This window comes from Oncorhynchus nerka, linkage group LG17 (genome assembly GCF_034236695.1).
Source record: "Oncorhynchus nerka isolate Pitt River linkage group LG17, Oner_Uvic_2.0, whole genome shotgun sequence".
NCBI classification, from domain to species: Eukaryota; Metazoa; Chordata; class Actinopteri; order Salmoniformes; family Salmonidae; genus Oncorhynchus; species Oncorhynchus nerka.
Window position 1 is genome coordinate 41,045,601 of NC_088412.1, and position 18,201 is coordinate 41,063,801.

The following is an 18,201-nucleotide window of genomic DNA, read 5'->3' on the forward strand; positions in this document are numbered from 1 at the left end:
AAATAATACCATTGTCATTTTAAAAAGAAATCAATAACAATACTGACTTTTTCTTTATTGCATCGCTGATTGTTATTACCAGTATTTTCAAAGCATATTAGAGTAGTATTCACTCAGTCTTCATAGTAGTTGTTTCAGGTGCCTTTGCACCCCACCAAGGGAAAAATATATCTAGGAGAAACACTGCTATTGAGTCAAGTAGAAATTATTAGTACAAATCACAATGTTAAAAAAAAAAAAAAGACCACCCAAGTGAATATCACTATTCTTGTTTATTTAAAAAAACAGAAAAAAAGACACTAGTAATGTACATATTGGTTCCTCTTCACAACAAATAGTTTAAACTGGGGACAAAGAACAAGTGGGTGAAGAAGGGAATTGGAGAACAAATACCATGCGTGGGTGGGTTGGTTGGGTGGTCTGGCATGATGTCACGAGCACCTTCCCTCACTTCTTGGAAAACTTGGCTTGCTTATGTTTGGGCGGGGCCCACTTCAGACACACAGTGTCAACTGAGGAGATAGAAACATTCTGGTCAGGGTCTCTCTCTCTCTCTCACACACACACACAAAATAAAACATACATGTGACGCAGCCCCATGGACGAGCCCCTCATACACACACATATTAGTAACACTATTACATCCTCAAGAGACAACTGTATACTAGTGCTGAGCGATTACTGCTTTGAGGTCGGGTTGGTTTCGGTACAAGTACAACAACAAAAAATACCCTTTTTTAAAAAAACTTTAAATGCATTATGTGGGTGGACAGAATGCTGTAACAGAATAAAACAATTAATAAAAAGTCCCATGATGGTAGTGACGGCCCATTACTGCTGATCACACACATCATTTATTCACATTACTTCAATTCAATAAAATATTTCAGCTGTGTATATTACATTTGTTTCACGACTTCATCATTTGATTCCAAGTCATCATCTTATATCTAAAGAGCTGCTGCCTATGCGGTCTGACAAAAAAAAACTATTTTAGCTGTTCTTCAAAGTACAGTGCATTCAGAAAATGTTCAGACCCCTTGACTTTTTCCCCATTTTGTTACGTTACATTCTTCTCTGCAGATCCTCTCAAGCTCTGTCAGGTTGGATGGGGAGTGTCGCTGCACAACTATTTTCAGGTTTCTCCAGAGATGTTAGATCGGGTTCAAGTTCAGGCTCTGGCTGGGCCATTCAATATTCAGAGACTTGCCCCAAAGCCAATCCTGTGTTGTCTTGGCTGTGTGCTTAGTGTTGTTATCCTGTTGGAAGGTGAACTTTCACCCCCAGTCTGAGGTTCTGAGGTCCTGAGCAGTTTTTCATCAAGTATCTGTCTGTACTTTTCTCCGTTCATCTTTACTTCGATCCTACTAGTCTCCCAGTCCCTGCTGCTCTGAAAATGCTGCCACAACCATGATTCACCATAGGGATGGTGCCAGGCTCCTCCAGGCGTGACGCTTGGCATTCAGGCCAGAGTTCAATCTTGGTTCCGTCAGACCAGAGAATCTTGTTTCTCATGGTCAGAGTCTTTAGGTGCATTTTAGCAAACCCCAAGCGGGATGTCATGTTCCTTTTACTGAGGAGTGGCTTCCGCTGGCCACTCTACCATAAAGTTCTCATTGTCAGAGTGCTGCAGAGATAGAACCTTCCAGAAGGACAACCATCTCCATTAAGGAACTTTGCAGCTCTGTCAGAGTGACCATTGGGTTCTTTGTCACCTCCCTGACCAAGGCCCTTCTCCCCTGACTGCTCAGTTTGGCCGGGCGGCCAGCTCTAGGAGGAGTCTTGGTGGTTCCAAACTTCTTCCATTTCGTCCAAATACTTTTGTAAATAAGGTATCAGTTTTTATTTTGAATACATTTGCAAACATTTATTTTCGCTTTATCATTATGGGGTATTGTGTGTAGATTGCTAAGGATTTTTATTTATTTAATTCACTTTCCAATGAGGCTATAACTTAACAGAATGTGGAAAAAGTCAAGGGGTCTGAATACTTTCCGAAGGCATTGTATAACCATAGTCACATGATTTATGGCCAAGGGATATAGGATATCAACTTTATTCAGTCAGTTCGACACCCTTTAAAAACCAGTCAACACTTCCTCTTCAATTGTCAATCAATGCAAAGTCAATAACCTACTATGCACCACGATGTTGATTGACTCAACATTACATGGGACGTGCAAATTCACGAGCATCACGCCTTCTCCCTTCTCTGTGTAAAGAGATTTGACTGCAATGACGGATCTGTAAATAATGACGAGATGCTCAAGTCTTCGCCCTAACAATGGGAGTCATTGTCCCAAAGGCGGGAAGGCATGCGACAAGCTTAGCTCCAAAATAAGCCCATAGAATCGCATTGAGCATATTTTGGAGAGAGTGAACTCTCTCGCTTCCCCTTTTCCACGTTTCCCTGTCATTGCTCGATTTGTTCCTGGTCAGGCACCTATCCTATCAACAGATCACTAGAATATGCATATTGTTCATTCTAGCGGGAGAAGGCTCGATGGACTAGCGACTTGAAACTAAATGAAAAGTAGTCTAGCTAATATGAAGTGGAAAATACAGTCTCTCTTCCCTTCCTCTCCGTGTCTGCCCCACATAGACCGGACAAGTAGGCGCGCAATGGATCATGGTCATTGTAATTAATTACCACATTTTCTGAGCTCAACTATGTAGAATAATGGCCTGTTGAAAACTATAACCCCCTACTACACACAGTCCAGGTTTGATCTGATATATCTAGACAAACTGCGCATTCAGAACACATACAAAAACCCAACTAAATGGAATTCAAATAATTGAACCGACATCTGTCAATTAGCTCCGCACTACTTCATACACATTAATGCGAACACAGACCCTCCCCCCAGCTGTGCCATGTCAAAGAGAACAGTGAGAAACAGGAGTGTGTGTGACTGGGAGAAAGCAGGAGAGAGATGTGGATGTGGTGGGACCCACAAGTCTTCAAAATCTGTTTTGGGGCTCTGGTCAAAAGTAGTGCACTAATACACCACCGTTCAAAAGTTTGGGGTCACTTAGAAATGTCCTTGTTTTTGTAAGAAAAGCAATTTTTTGTCCATTAAAATAACATCAAATTGATCAGAAATACAGTGTAGACGTTAATGTCTACACTGTATTTCTGATAAATGTGATGTTATTTTAATGGACACATTTCTTTTGCTTTTCATTCAGAAACAAGGACATTTCTAAGTGACTGCAAACTAGTGAACAGTAGTGTAGGTGTCATTTGGGATGGAGCCTATGAGACGTCAAAAGGAAACATGTCTACCTGTGATTGGCGGCTTCTTGTACTGGGCACTCTTGAGGTGTTCCTCAACCAGTTTGGGCGTGACACAGATGACGTGCTGGCCTTTCCAGTATTTCACCATGTTGAGGGACTGCAGCGTACTGATGATGTCACCCTGGGTAATACTGGTCATCTGACTGTGGAGTGGGGAGAGCAATGAGAATCTGGGGCTGAGTGTGTGTGAGGTCATATGTGTACAGTTATGATGTAGGAGTACCTGACATATGTACAAGTGAATGCAGGTGTACCTATGTTGTGGATGTGCAAGTAGATGGATTTTCACATACAGTACCAGTCAAAAGTTTGGACACCTACTCATTGAAGTTTAAAAAAAAACATTATTTTTCTACATTGTAGAATAATAGTGAAGACATCAAAACTAATGAAATAACACATGAAATCAAGTAGTAACCAAAAAAAGAGTGTTAAAGAAATCGAAATATATTTTATACTTGAGCCACCCTTTTCCTTGACGGCTTTGCACACTGTGGCATTCTCTCAACCAGCTTCATGAGGTAGTCTCCTGGAATGCTTTTCCAACAGACTTGAAGGAATTCCCACAGAAATGTCCTTTAAAAGTTGCAGCGTACTGCAGCACAGCATGTTATTTAAGTGCCAACCACGGGTACCGTTAATGCTAGCTTGACCACCAGAGGGCATCTTTGACAAGCATTTGATTGCCTTCAGTAGTGGCTGCACTAGAGAATTTCAAACCTTTTTTTATAAGAACATAGCATTAGCAGCATCTAACGTCAAACTAGCATTAATGGTACCAGTGGTTGGCACTTAAATAACGGGACTGATTTTAAGAAATGTTGCTTAATATTATGGTGTTTTTATTCCAAGAAAAACCCTCTGGGTTTCCATTTGGATGGAACGGAAAATATGGCGATGTACAACGTGACGGTCGGGAGTAGACTACAGTACTTGGCTATTTGGCTTCCGTGTCATGCGGGCACGCGGAAGACTGGGATTCAATTCCCTGACGGGGAGGAAGGAGTAGGCTGTCCTTGTAAATAAGAATTTGTTCTTAACTGACTTGCCTAGTTAAATAAAGGTTACACTAAGAGCATAACATTATTTCTACACCATAATTGTAGTCTAACCAATACCCAAACGGAGATGCAGTCAAAATAAAAATCGCATTGATTTATCAAGACCAGTCCCCATGCTTGTCTCAGAGCAGCGTGAAAGAAGCTAAAGTAGTTGTAGGCTATTGCTTCAAATCCTATTGCTTCTAACTTCAATATGCTCTTTAAATAAATAAGACCTACACCACAGTACATTACTCAACACTAGACTAGTGAGACTCATATCGCCTACGGTAGGCCGACAATATATCGAAAAATATGACCGGACTCTGCCAATAATTACATGTAGAGGATTGGAGGATTCGAAATTAAAACCAAAAGCCGCCTCATGGGTCTACCGGTGGCGGGCGGCATGGGTATCTGTAGCAATGCATTTTGGATGCATGTTGGTAAATGCATGTTGGTAAAGGTATATTGTCCTGCTAATAGCCCATAATGGGCTGTTCTAACACTGTACATGGTGTCCAGGTCAGGATAATCAAAACATGTTTTTATTAGAAGACTATCAGAAAGAATGTTGGTACTTATTTATTTTGATCCAAAGCCATGAATGAGTGAGTCACTCAACTTTATGTAGGTGCAGGCTATATAACTGGCATCAACTTGATAATATATAATGATATATTTATTTTATTTTTTAAATAAAATAAAATCGCTCTAAATGAAAGAGCGATTGTAATAAAGGCCAGAATAATATTTGTAAAGGCCAAAATATTTATTTCTGTTTTAAGAGGGAGAGAAACACGGAGCCAATTGTGAGCCATGACCAATATATATTGTCCTACTAATAACAGGGTTAATAATATATCTGTGAGAATATCCAAGGGGCTTTAAAATAATTATAAAATATATTTGGGAGATGATTTAGTTTTCAAATACTGTAAAATGAGCGAGAAAAAGGCCATTCTTGAACATGGGATGAGACAATGTTACTAATTTGGAAATAAAGTTAGTTATTAGCCAGTTTGTTATTTATAATTATTTATTTCTGTTTTTAAAGGGAGAGAAACCAAAAACCTAGAGTCATTTCACGGGTCTCCCAGTAGAGGCCGGCACGGGCATTGAACCAACATCTGTAGCAACACAGCTTGACCTACTATGCAGTGTCTTAGTCCGTTCCGCCACTCAGACGCTGTACAACGTGACCGGTCAGGAGTGGGCTACACTACTACAGTAAGAGCAAAATAATCCTAACAAAATAAAACCCTTAGTGTGAAGTCTAGCACAATTAACAGTTTCTATTTAGGTTTATGTCACCCATTCACTGTCAGAGACACAGTGCTCTAACTCCCCCTTGCGCTGGTCTGGAGCAATGAAGTGATGATGTAGGGTACCGTACTAAACCACAAATGACCTCTAAGTACCACAGCATAATCGCAAAACTTTTAGTGGAGCAACCACTGTATGCTGAGCACTTGTTGGCTGCTTTTCCTTCACTATGTGGTCCTACTCATCCCAAACCATCTCAATTGAGTTGAGGTCGAGTGATTGTGGAGGCCAGGTCATCTGATGCAGCACTCCATCCCTCTCCTTCTTGGTCAAATAGCCCTTACCCAGCCTGGAGGTGTGATTTCAGTCATTGTCCTGTTGAAAAACAAATGATAGCGGAACTAAGTGCAAACCAGATGGGATGGCGTATCACTGCAGAATGCTGTTGTAGCCATGCTGGTTCAGTGTGCCTTAAATTCCAAATAAATCACTGACAGTGCCACCAGCAAAGCACCCCCACACATCCTCCAAGCTTCACGGTGGGAACCACATGCTGAGATCATCGGTTCACCTACTCTGCGTCTCACAAAGACACGGTGGTTAGAACCAAAAATCTCAAATTTGGACTCATCAGACCAAAGGATAGATTTCTACCGGTCTAATGTCCATTGCTCGTGTTTATTGGCCCAAGCAAGTCTCTTCTTTCTATTGGTCTCCTTTAGTAGTGGTTTCTTTGCAAAAATTAGACCATGAAGGCCTGATTCACACAGTCTCCTTTGAACAGTTGATGTTGAGATGTGTCTGTTACTTGATCTCTGTGAAGCATTTATTTGGGCTGCAATTTATGAGGCTGATAACTCTCATGAACTTATCCTCTGCAGCAGAGGTAACTCTGGATCTTCCTTTCCTGTGGCAGTCCTCGTGAGAGCCAATTTCATCAAAGCGCTTGATGGCTTTTGAGACTGCACTTGAAGAAACTTTCAAAGTTCTTGAAATTTTCCGAATTGACTGACCTTCATGTCTTAAAGTAATGATGGACTGTCATTTCTCTTTGCTTATTTTAATATACCATCTCTACCTTGTCACAACACAAGTGATTGTCTCAAACGCATTAAGAATGAAAAGAATTCCACAAAATAACTTAACAAGGCACATGATTCCATATGTGTTATTTCATAGTTTTGATGTCTTCACTGCTATTCTACAATTTAGAAAGTAGTAAAAACAAAAAAACCTGGAATGAGTAGGTGTGTCCAAACTTTTGACTGGTACTGTACATGAGAATGTATTTATGGTGAGGTGAAAATAGTTGCTTGTTTGTGTGTACCTGAGGTCCTTGATGGAGAGCGTGCCCCTGAAGTCCCTGAGAATCTCCAGCAGCACCCAGGACCAGTAGCTCCTGTAGCTCAGCTTGCCCAGGTCTGACAGGGGCTTCTCCGGAGAACCCACCGTACTCTCCAATTTAGACAGCTCATAGCCTGGGGGGAGAGAAAGAGAGAGCACGTGTGATAGTGTGTGTTAGAGCTGGGACGATAACCCAAAAATGATCGTCACCAACCAAACCGGCCATTTATAAACAACATTTTACTGATATTGACAATAATGATAAGTAGCCTTTACTAGAAATGTGAAGATTGAAATGGAATAGGCCTAAGTCGGCTAATATGAGCTATTGCTAACGGGAAAATTGTTAACATTCAAAGTAGTAGTTTAAGGGGTATAATAAAATAAATGGTGCTTAATAATTGTATTAACTTAACGCACAATTTATTGTTAACCTGATAACTGTCAATTTATCATAATATTTTGTCCATATTGCCCAGCTCTAGTGTGTGTGTGTGTGTGTGTGTGTGCATCCCACTCACTGAAGGCTATGAGGAACTTTCCGTATCCTCTGCGCTGGTAGGGTGGGAGGGTGAGGATACACGCCACGTTATTCCCATCTGGAGACTCTTTCTCCTGTGGAACACACAACAAGCTCAGCTTTTATAGGCCTACACTATACCAGTTATCCGTTCATATCAAACGATGAACAATTTCCTTCGGATTTGGGACTTTCCTCAAGACATGAGACATCTTTAGGTCCAAAAGGATTCTTAACAGCTTCTACCCTCAAGCCATAAGACTTCTGAACAGATAACCAAATGCCTACCTGGACTATTTGAATTACATGTACACATTACCTCAATTACCTCGACTAAACTGTGCCCCAGCACATTGATTCTGTACCGGTACCCCCTGTATATAGTTTCGTTACTGTTATTTTATTGTTGCTTTTAAATGGTTATTTTCAAATTATTTTAAAAAATTGTTTACTTCAGTTTATTTAATAAATATTTTCTTTACATGCATTTTTTTCTTAAAACTGCATTGTTTTAAGGGCTTGTAAGTAAGCATTTCAATGTAAGGTCTACACCGGTTGTATTCGGTGCATGTGACAAATAACATTTGATTTGAATTACAACCATTTATGAAATCTGTTTCTAACTTTTTTTTACAGCTACATTACAGATAAACTCAGCAAAAAAAGAAACGTCCTCTCACTGTAAATAAACTGTGTTAATTTTCAGCAAACTTAACATGTGTAAATATTTGTATGAACATAACAAGATTCAACAACTGAGACATAAACTGAACAAGTTCCACAGACATGTGACTAACAGAAATTGAATAATCTGTCCCTGAACAAAGAGGGGTCAAAATCAAAAGTAACAGTCAGTATCTGGTGTGGCCACCAGCTGCATTAAGTAGTGCAGTGTATCTCCACCTCATGGACTGCACCAGATTTGCCAGTTACCCCGTTCTTCCACCAAGGCACCTGCAAGTTCCCGGACATTTGTGGGGAATGGCCCTAGCCCTCACCCTCCGATCCAACAAGTCCCAGACGTGCTCAATAGAATTGAGATCCGGGCTCTTCGCTGGCCATGGCAGTTAACTGATATTCCTGTCTTGCACGAAATCACGCACAGTATGGCTGGTGGCATTATCATGCTGGAGGGTCATGTCAGGATGAGCCTGCAGGAAGGGTACCACGAGGGAGGGGGATGTCTTCCCTGTAACGCAGTGTTGATGGCAACAAGCTCAGTCCATTGATGCAGTGACACACTGCCCCAGACCATGACGGACCCTCCACCTCGATCCCGCTCCAGAGTACAGGCCCCGGTGTAACGCTCATTCCTTCGACGATAAACGCGAATCAGTCCATCACCGCTGGTGAGACAAAACCGCAATTCGTCAGTGAAGAGCACTTTTTGCCAGTCCTGTCTTGTCCAGCAACGGTGGGTTTGTGCCCGTTGTTGCCAGTGATGTCTGGTGAGGACCTGTCTTACAACAGGCCTACAAGCCCTCAGTCCAGCCTCTCTCAGCCTATTGCGGACAGCCTGAGCACTGATGGAGGGATTGTGCGTTCCTGGTGTTGTTGCCATCCTGTACCTGTCCCGCAGGTGTGATGTTCGGATGTACCGATCCTGTGCAGTTGTTTTTACACGTGGTCTGCCACTGCTGTCCGTCCTGTCTCCCTGTAGCGCTGTCTTAGGCGTCTCACAGTACAGACATTGCAATGTATTGCCCTGGCCACATCTGCAGTCCTCATGCCTCCTTGCAGCATGCCTAAGGCGCATGCACGTTCACGCGGATGCTCAGAGTCAGTAGAAAGGCCTCTTTAGTATTCTAAGTTTTCATAACTGTGACCTTAATTGTCTAATGTCTGTAAGCTGTTAGTGTCTTAACGACGATTCCACAGGTGCATGTTCATTAATTGTTTATGTTTCATTGAACAAGCATGGTAAACAGTGTTTAAACCCTTTGCAATAAAGATCTGTGAAGTTATTTGGATTTTTACAAATTATCTTTGAAAGACAGGGTCCTGAAAAATGGACGTTTATTTTTTTGCTGAATTTATACATTTTTACTTTGGACAAGCAGCCACAGATATCCCCATCCCTGTACTGGGACCAGTACTTACTTTGGAGAAGTATCCCACTATGTGTGCTCCCTGCCTGTTGACTTCAGTCAGAATGTAAAAGACAAAAGGCTCCACGTCAAAGTACAGCGTCTTGTGGTCCAGGAAGAGCTTGGCCAGTAGACACAGGTTCTGGCAGTAGATCTACAGAAAGAGACAAGGGTCAGTATTACCGTCAGTGGGTTTGTTCATTTTAATACACCTTGCTCAATGAAGAGGAGTCAGTTATGTTAGTGCTGGGCTGGAACAAACATATGCAAATTAGGGGTACCGCCAAGACTTAAGTTGAAAGGTCTAGGTTGTACTTGTTCCCATTTAACTAAGACCTGTTTAAATTGCTTTCAGGGCAGTTTGAGGTAATTCTCTGTGGTTTTGGTCCTGCCTCCTGTGTTCTTACCTTATGGTCGCGTCCGTCCACTTCGTACACAGAGATGTTGCTCCGCCTGTAGATTTCTTTCCCAAGAGGCTGCCTCCACTGACATTGGGACTGGAGGAACAGATAGTGAGGAGGAAAGGAAAGGTAGAGAGGAAATAGAGGTGGAGAAGGATGAAACATTAGTATATGGTTCAAAGCTTTTCAACGGTATATTGGTAAAATATAAGTGCTAGTCCCCAATGGTAGATGGTAATGAAAGACAACAGCAATGCTGAAGCGAACAGTGCTTTTAAAATGTTGAAGCTGACAGTCACTGACCAGGTGGTATCTGAAGGTCTTCTCGTACTTCATGTACTTGAGGCAGTACTCGCAGATCCACAGCTTGGGCTGCTTGCCGTAGTCCTCTGGGAATGGGGAGAAGTACCAGGCGTCAATCTCAAAGTTTCCAATCTGGATCTTGTCCACGTACTTCACTTTAGTGATCTGGAAGAGAGAGGCAAGGACACATTTTTACTTTCACCCCCCTTCTCTAGGAATTGTATTGTCTTACAACTACATACAGTACGAGTCAAAAGGCACACCTACTTATTCAAGGGTTTTTCTTTATTTGTACTATTTCCTACATTGTAGAATAATAGTGAAGACATCACTATTATTTTCAATTATCCTGTTGAAAAACAAATGATGTCCCACTAAAAACAAACCAGATGGGATGGCATATTGACTGACCAGATTGACTGACCTTCATGTCTTAAGGTAATGATGGACTGTTTGTTTCTGTTTGCTTATTTTAGCTGTTCTTGACATAATATGGACTTGGTCTTTTACCAAATAGGGCTAGATTCTGTATACCACCCCTACCTTGTTACAACACAACTGATTGGCTCAAACGCATTAAGGAGGAAAGGAATTACACAAAATGAACTTTTAACAAGGCACAACTGTTCATTGAAATGGATTCTAGGTGACTACCTCATGAAGATGGTTGAGAGAATGCCAAGAGGGAGCAAAGCGGTCGTCAAGGCATAGGGTGGCTACTTCTCAAATAATCTCAAATACATTTTCATTTGTTTAAAACTCTTTTTTGGTTACTACATGATTCCATGCGTGTCATTTCATAGTTTTGATGTCTTCACTATTATTGCATAATGTAGAAAATAATACAAATAAAGAAAAACCCTGGAATGAATGTGTGAGAATATGTGAATATGTGCTGTATATCAAAAAGTGTAAAACAGTATAGCTACACACGCTTACCGCCTCATGCTCCTTCTCCAGGGCAGCTGTGGTGGGGTCCATCTCTGCGTACGTCTGGCGGGAAAGAGGAGTTCCATTAGAAAACAGAACAGAGGGAGCCCATTTAATATCGGAATCTAACAAATCTGACTGACAGAAGAACAGTTTAGAAATTGACAATGGGGATCTGATCCACCACTGTTGGGGTATGTAGTCTAGAACCTCCGGCACTAGCCTACCTTCTGCACGTGGTTGATCTCATCATGTTTGCGTTTCTGGTTGCGGGTGATCTTCCTCTCGGGCTGCTCCCCCAGCTCGCCCCCTCCACCACCCTCTGCGATTTTTGTAACTGCGTCCTTCGCTGTCTTGGTCAGTGCCAGGCGAGCCTTGCCCACCCACTCATCCAGACGTCTGTTAACTACAGGCCCAGGGGAGAGTTAAAGAGAGGGTTGGCGGCGAAGGAAGAAATGATAAAGGGAGCTGGAGGAAAGTAGAAGGAGAGGTGCATGAAAAGATAGAGGAGAATGGAAGTGCTGTGTGTGTCCCACCCACATCCAACATAGTGTACGTAGAACTCCTCTCTGCCCTCCTGTTCGTTGAGCCTGGACTGGATAACCTCAGCAGAATCTGAAAGAAGAAGAAGAAAAAAATCAAGTTGAGTTTTACTGATTTAACTGTAGCCATCTCTGTAAAAAGCACATCTAGCTAGCTATAGTAGGGCAGGACACATTACATTTTTAACAACGCTTTTCTTCTGATAAAAACAAGTACAGTGCATCTGCCACAGAGCCCAGTTTCATAATATTACCATATGTCCCAGCTGTAGTTTTGAAGTAATCACAAAAAAGAGGCCTTATTTTAGGGTATTTTTCACCGTGCCAGCTCCTATTAGTTCTATTGAGCACCGTGACACCAACTCGCTTTCCGAACGTTCTACTCCCAGCTTATTGTGCTTTGCTATTGTTGGCAATGAGACCTGCCGACGTTGCTGGTAGTTAAAATGTAAACAATAAAAAAATTAATAACCTCAACCAAATTCCAAAGACTGGTGACATCCAGTGGAAGCGGTAGGAACTGAAAACAGGTTCCTAAGAAATATAATTTGCCAATGAGAACTCAGTGAACAGAGACCAAAAAAATTAACAATTCCGAAATTAATCCTCAGGGATTTGCCTGCTACATAAATTCTGTTATACTCACAGACATGATTCAAACAGTTTTAGAAACTTCAGAGTGTTTTCTATCCAAATCTACTAATAATATGCATATCTTATATTCCTGGCATGAGTAGCAGGAAGTTGAAATTGGGCACGCTATTTATCCAAAAGTGAAAATGCTGCCCCCTATACCTTAAGAAGTTAACAGGAAAACTCATGCGTGCACGTTCTGTCCCTTTCCACACTGCTAACGCAAGAGGAAGGGCTAAAAAGGCATTTAACAGATTGCTGTGAAGAAATATAATGATGATTCATGTTTATTATTACTTATTTATGTGCTCATGTTTTGAAATTATACCTCATTACCATAACAATTATCAATAAGCCTGAACATTAATTCAATCACCTTTGGTCGACAAAAACGTATTTTCCTAGTACATTCATTGTCAAATTCGTCAACCATCATAGACCCGCTCTGCCTTCTCGTAAAAGTAGCCAACTCAACAAGCTCCACCAAAAACGTGTGCTGCAAGCGAGAGGATGTTGGAAGTAAGTTTGCTAACCGGGAGGGTGCATGATGTAATTTGTTGGCGGGTTGGAAGAAGCACTCATCTTTTCTATTCGAGGCTGTGTACTCATAATATGATACGTTAACAGAGATGATTTATTATGCATGTCTACTAGGGTTGAGGTTAGCGCACCTGACTAGTGATTATTTGGCCGGGGTTCAATACCTGCTATAGTCACTATTTTTTTGCTCTCCCAAAAGCAACACAGGCCTAATACGAGATAAATAGTTACCTGTAAATGAGTCATGAGTGACCATTTTAGAAAATCATGGGACATATAGTCTTTGGTTGCATGCTATTTTATGTCAAGCTTATTACTGCAATAGCCTATAATTGATGCTTTGTGATTTTATGCTGCCATCTATTAGAAATATTTAGCAATTAAAAGTTATTAATTCACATAAAGTCACTGGTGAGGAGGCAGCTGAGAAATAAAGTGTATTTTTCTTATTAATTCCTGAGATCAGTCTCAAACCTGCCCCACCTATCCCATCCAATTGTTGGACTTTCACATATAGGTCACACACAGTTCAAACCACATTTGAAAAATAAAATGTGGCTTGTTTATCAAGTGTTATAATAATAAATATCATAAAAGAACAAAAAAAACAGCTAAATACTTGCATAGGTTTAGATTTTTTTCTTAAGAACAATCCAAATGCTATTTAGTACTATAATGGTATTTACTAACAATATTATAACACAAATTGTTTTTAAAACTATTCTAGGCTACCCTACCCGAGGTATAGGTATAGGCTTAAGAGCTAAAATAGGTTATACCTAGGGTTAGAGTTTAAGGCAAAACAGTATGGGTTCATAGCTCTCTTGTTCCTCCATGTGGCCTTCTGTGGGTACTAAATAACTCATTCGTGACACTTGCTCGGCTCATAATCTGAGGTAGCAGATCTACATTCGCAATGGTTATTTCTTAATTAAAAAATGTCCTCTGGCTGTTTAAAGCGGCCACATCTTGAAAAAGATGACAGACACATGCGTTTTTTTTTTAGGTTTACACCCTCCATGAGCAGAAAATGTTTAACGTTTGATGGCTATGCGCCAGCCATAGTTAGCTCTGCGTGCCACAACAACGTGTGCCCAGGCAAACAGCGAGTTTGCTCACCAAGTAGCCCCAACCTTGTTAATTATAATAAATTACTCAGGTAAGCCTACGAATGTAATATGGGCAGGTCTCATTGCCAACAATAGCCTGGCAGGAATTGTAACCTAGAATAATAAGGCTGGGAATAGAACGTTTGGAAGCGAATTGGTGCCACTGTGCTCAATAGAACTAATAGGAGCTGGTAGGGTGAAAAATGCTCTAAAATGTTTTTTCGCGATTAATTCAACACTACGCCAAGCAGTTTGGACAGATGGTAATATTAAGAAACTGGGCTCCACGGCGGATGCAATGAACTAGTCTTAGTTTTGAAAAAAAACATGTCACGTGTCCAGCCTACTATCAGTCTGAAGATATATGCAGAACCAGTCGGGACGCACTGATGATAAAATAGTGTTCTGCCTCACAGCCTTTCAAACGTAGCTAACCATTATTGGCTTATAAACAAATACTTACGCCATGTCTTGTCGGCTCGCTGACATAAATACGTCTCTCCGATTTCGACTGACACCTCTTGCTCCCTGCCCAACAACACTCCTTCCCCGTTGCGCTGAGAAATCGAGCCCCCGGCTTCTCTTTCCCGATCAATGGACTCCGACTCATCCTCCTCCCCACCACTGCCGTTAGATGAACAAGTGGCTTGTATTCCAGTGTCCAAGTCTTCCCGGTCCGTTACGTTGTGTCCTGTGTCAAGTTCAACGTCCATTCGGTCCTCTGGAAGATTGTTGTTGTAGTTATTGTCTCGAATATGACGCTCGTTCGTTGTTAGCGCTGTTCCGGCAGACATCTTGTGTTATTTCAAAACACTGCCTGCCCCCGGACGATGTGAGTTTGCGCAGTGCAGAGGGCGGCGTTCTCGACTCTTCGAAACAAGTTGTTCTTCTAACAGATCTAGGATCAGGTCATATACCCCCTGTGTTGGGTAGGTTACTTTTGTTATCCGTTACAGTTACTAGTTACCTGTCCGAAATTGTAATCAGTAACGTAATCAGATTACATTCCGTTACTAATGCCTCTTACTTTCCCCATAAGAGGCATTAGAAGACAAACATGTATGTTACCATTTGAAGGACATCTATTGCAGGATAAATCAATGTTAAAGTTTACACAGCTGGCCATTTACGGATGTTACATTTTACGTTGAGTTGGTTATGTAGGCTTCTTCCAACCCATCGCTTTCTACTGCATATAATACGATTAAATTATATATTTACCTTAAAAAACAAAGTCTATCAGAATTCCAGTCATTTCATTCAAAGTTATACCCCTTGATCTTCAAGAATAGGACTTGGAAATATGGAAGTATTGATTTGCCATATTGTTTTACCTGAGCATGACCCCAAAACTAAGGACTTATTAGCCACCCCTCCTTGTAATTTATGCTTTTGTTGTCATAGAGGACTGATTGGGCTCATTGATTCCAGTTGAAAAATAAATGCTGCGCTCATGGAATGCAATTCTTTGAGCACTACTGAAAAGTGCTATTTACATGTGGGGAGGGGGAATAATGTCATATGCTGCATTTGCTATAGGCCTATTGTTTACCTTTTTGTTGGTGGCACTTTGATAATATGCAGCTTTTTAAAGGGCAAATCCACAGATGAAACAATAACAAAACGGACGCCCCGCCTCTGTTTTGTTAAAAAGCTGAGGGATGGGCCTTGAGAAATTTAACCACTCTCAGACAAATAGACAGAGCTCTGGATGCAAGGACTGACCATCCATGATATACATATACAATTATTGTTTTAACCATGTTATGAGGCAATACAGGGTTTGTTTACATGTACAATGTTTACAAACATTGGAATAAAACAGAGTATATTTTGGATTCTCATGGAGTGTGACAGTTGAAAGAAGCTCATGAGGGATTTATAAGTTATATTCTTCAAGACTCAATGGATATAGATATATATCTATCTAATTTATATATATCTAAGTGCAAAAATGGATGTAGAAACTACAGATTGCCCCTTTAAGTCTATCAAAAGTGTGCAAGTTTGAGCATGTGTCCATTAGGCCTATGGATTTATTTATTTGATCAGAATTAATTAGATTGAGCAATAAAAGCCCCACTTTTATTCCATAGGCTTGGATCTGCATTATGCAGCTGTTGCAAGAGCTAATGTTTTACTGGCTGTCCACTGGTTTCAAAAACAGTGATTGATAGGCAGCTTAAACTTCTTGAATTCAACCATTATTGGGTTCAAATACACATTTAGATTTGTGAACAGCCATCCACAACAACCACAATCCGTAAGGCGCAAATAGTTCAAATGAGAGAGCATGGCTACATTGGGACAGAAATCTAATCATAGAGATATCAAAGATTCATGCATCTTTAAGCTACATTTTATTTATATTTGCTTTTCAGACATCTGTGTGTATTATCCTCTATCTCTGTTCTCTAGCCATAGCAGGTGCGTAGGCTTTCAAAACAACTTTTTTTTTAAACTGTAATAAATATTTATATATTTTCTATGAATTATATGTATTTTCAAATGTGTTTCTTTTAGACCAGCCCTGGTGTCACAATGGTTGTGGTAAGAATTCATTAGTTCTGACTTAAACTCAGGCCATTACTCTTCACTCATCTCATAGCTGTGCTACACAAACACAGTTCATACCAGAAAACATTTAATCTGACAGAGGCTTTCTTTTTCTTTCTCTCTCTTTTAGAGAACAGACCCTCTTTCTGGCCCTCCCTTCCCAACTCTCAGTGTGGAGGGGTTCAGACGGTCGCTGATCAACATTGATACTAACCAGCTGACCTTTGACCCCAGTCTCCGCAACCGCACCTTCAGTGACATCACTAATCCACACAGCATCAAGTTCCTCACCAACAATGGACACACAGGTACTCTTGTGGTGAATCTCCTAGGTCCTGTCCTTATAGTGTGTCTGTAGGACATGTGTTATCTGGTCTTCTTTAAAGTAACCTCAGTAGCTCAAGGACATAGGTATCATTTTCTCGTTAACAGTTGTTAGTGAATACACAACACCATATTAACTTATACTACGGTAATACCACAACTTATGTTCATCCTCCCAGTGAGCTCTGTGTTAGAGGAGGGCCTGATGGAGGTGAGAGGAGGGGGGCTCTCTCATGGCTACACGGCCGTCATGATACATTTCCACTGGGGAGGCGACTCACTGTGCCACCAAGGGTCTGAACACACAGTGGATTCAGTCAGATACCCCATGGAGGTGAGATACTGTACTAGGAGAGAGAGAGTGTGTGTGCAGTAGCGGTGCGTGGGTAAAATCCTAGATGTTCAACTCTACGTCACAACAGTTCGACATTGAAGATGACAATACTATGACAGAGTTATGATTATTGACTTAGTAATAAGAGTTATGGCAGAATACCTTGTTATCAGAGGAGGCTGGTGGGGGCGCTATAGGAGGACGGGATCATTGTAATGGCTGGAATGGAATCAATGGAACAGAGTCAAACACGTTGTTACCATGTGTTTGATGTGTTCCAGTCATTACAATGAACCCATCCTCCTATAGCTCCTCCCACCAGCCTTCACTACTTATTATCCATGCTATCATCAACACATTCCATGGAATCCAGGTGACAGGCAAGCAATAGCATGTGGAATCCTGGAGGACTTTGACATATCTGCTGAATATAACAGAGAAGGGTGAGGAGCAGTGGTGCCAGCTAGCTTTAAAGTACTTATATTCTGTATTTGTATGCCAATGTAGCTCAATTTGGATTTGCAGAGATAGATACAGAGAGAGAAAGAGCAAAGTGAAAACTCCACTGCTTTTCGGGCACTAACAAGGGGAGAGCCTTTTCCCATTGATAGTGGTGTTACTAGTATTTTTCACACTACTCTCCTGTCTCAGGTTCATCAGTTGACATAGTGCAGCCACCATCCATCAGTGATCTGCTAGGAAGTGTGGACCTCACCAAGTTCTACCGCTACCAGGGTTCTCTGACCACCCCCACCTGCGATGAAATGGACCATGTTCTTAGAGCCAATCAAGATGCGGAGAGATCTAGTGAGTGATAACCTAACATAGCAGGCATAAAAGACAAGCCTGAGCGGAGCTGGAAGAAACGGGAAGCATCCGGTTTGAGTCTTCACCTCTGCTTCCTGAAAAACCATATGCTTACGGTTTCCTACAACCTCGCTGAGGGTGAGTGAATGGTGGTGGGCTGACTT

The 18,201-nt window shown here is 41.3% G+C and overlaps 1 protein-coding gene across 2 annotated transcripts; it reads right to left on the reverse strand.

The window, feature by feature from the left end:
• Positions 1-253: 253 nt before the first annotated feature.
• LOC115145243 (histone acetyltransferase KAT8-like) lies at positions 254-14,854 on the reverse strand. Of its 2 annotated transcripts, XM_029686659.2 has the most exons (11): positions 14,480-14,851; positions 11,733-11,807; positions 11,420-11,598; positions 11,202-11,255; positions 10,263-10,427; positions 9,966-10,055; positions 9,572-9,712; positions 7,473-7,566; positions 6,935-7,085; positions 3,290-3,444; positions 254-512 (listed from the first exon to the last, which is right to left on the reverse strand). In XM_029686659.2, the coding sequence occupies exons 1-11, from the start codon at positions 14,808-14,810 to the stop codon at positions 448-450; spliced, it is 1,500 nt and encodes a 499-aa protein (XP_029542519.1). In that variant the 5' UTR covers positions 14,811-14,851; the 3' UTR covers positions 254-447. The 2 variants fall into 2 exon arrangements, with proteins under 2 accessions (XP_029542519.1, XP_064859236.1); XM_065003164.1 differs by lacking the exons at positions 254-512; positions 3,290-3,444 and adding an exon at positions 3,733-5,982 and having other exon boundaries at positions 14,480-14,854.
• Positions 14,855-18,201: the final 3,347 nt, after the last annotated feature.

What these genes read in the sequence shown, in the direction of transcription:
- LOC115145243 (XM_029686659.2), bottom strand. Translation starts at nt 14,810, where the DNA reads ATGTCTGCCGGAACAGCGCTAACAACGAACGAGCGTCATATTCGAGAC. An exon ending in TGGAGAAGGAGCATGAGGCG is followed by an intron (nt 10,428 to 11,201) that starts GTAAGCGTGTGT and finishes TCTCTCTTCCAG; the next exon opens with ATCACTAAAGTGAAGTACGT. An exon ending in TAGTGGGATACTTCTCCAAA is followed by an intron (nt 7,567 to 9,571) that starts GTAAGTACTGGT and finishes TGTGTTCCACAG; the next exon opens with GAGAAAGAGTCTCCAGATGG.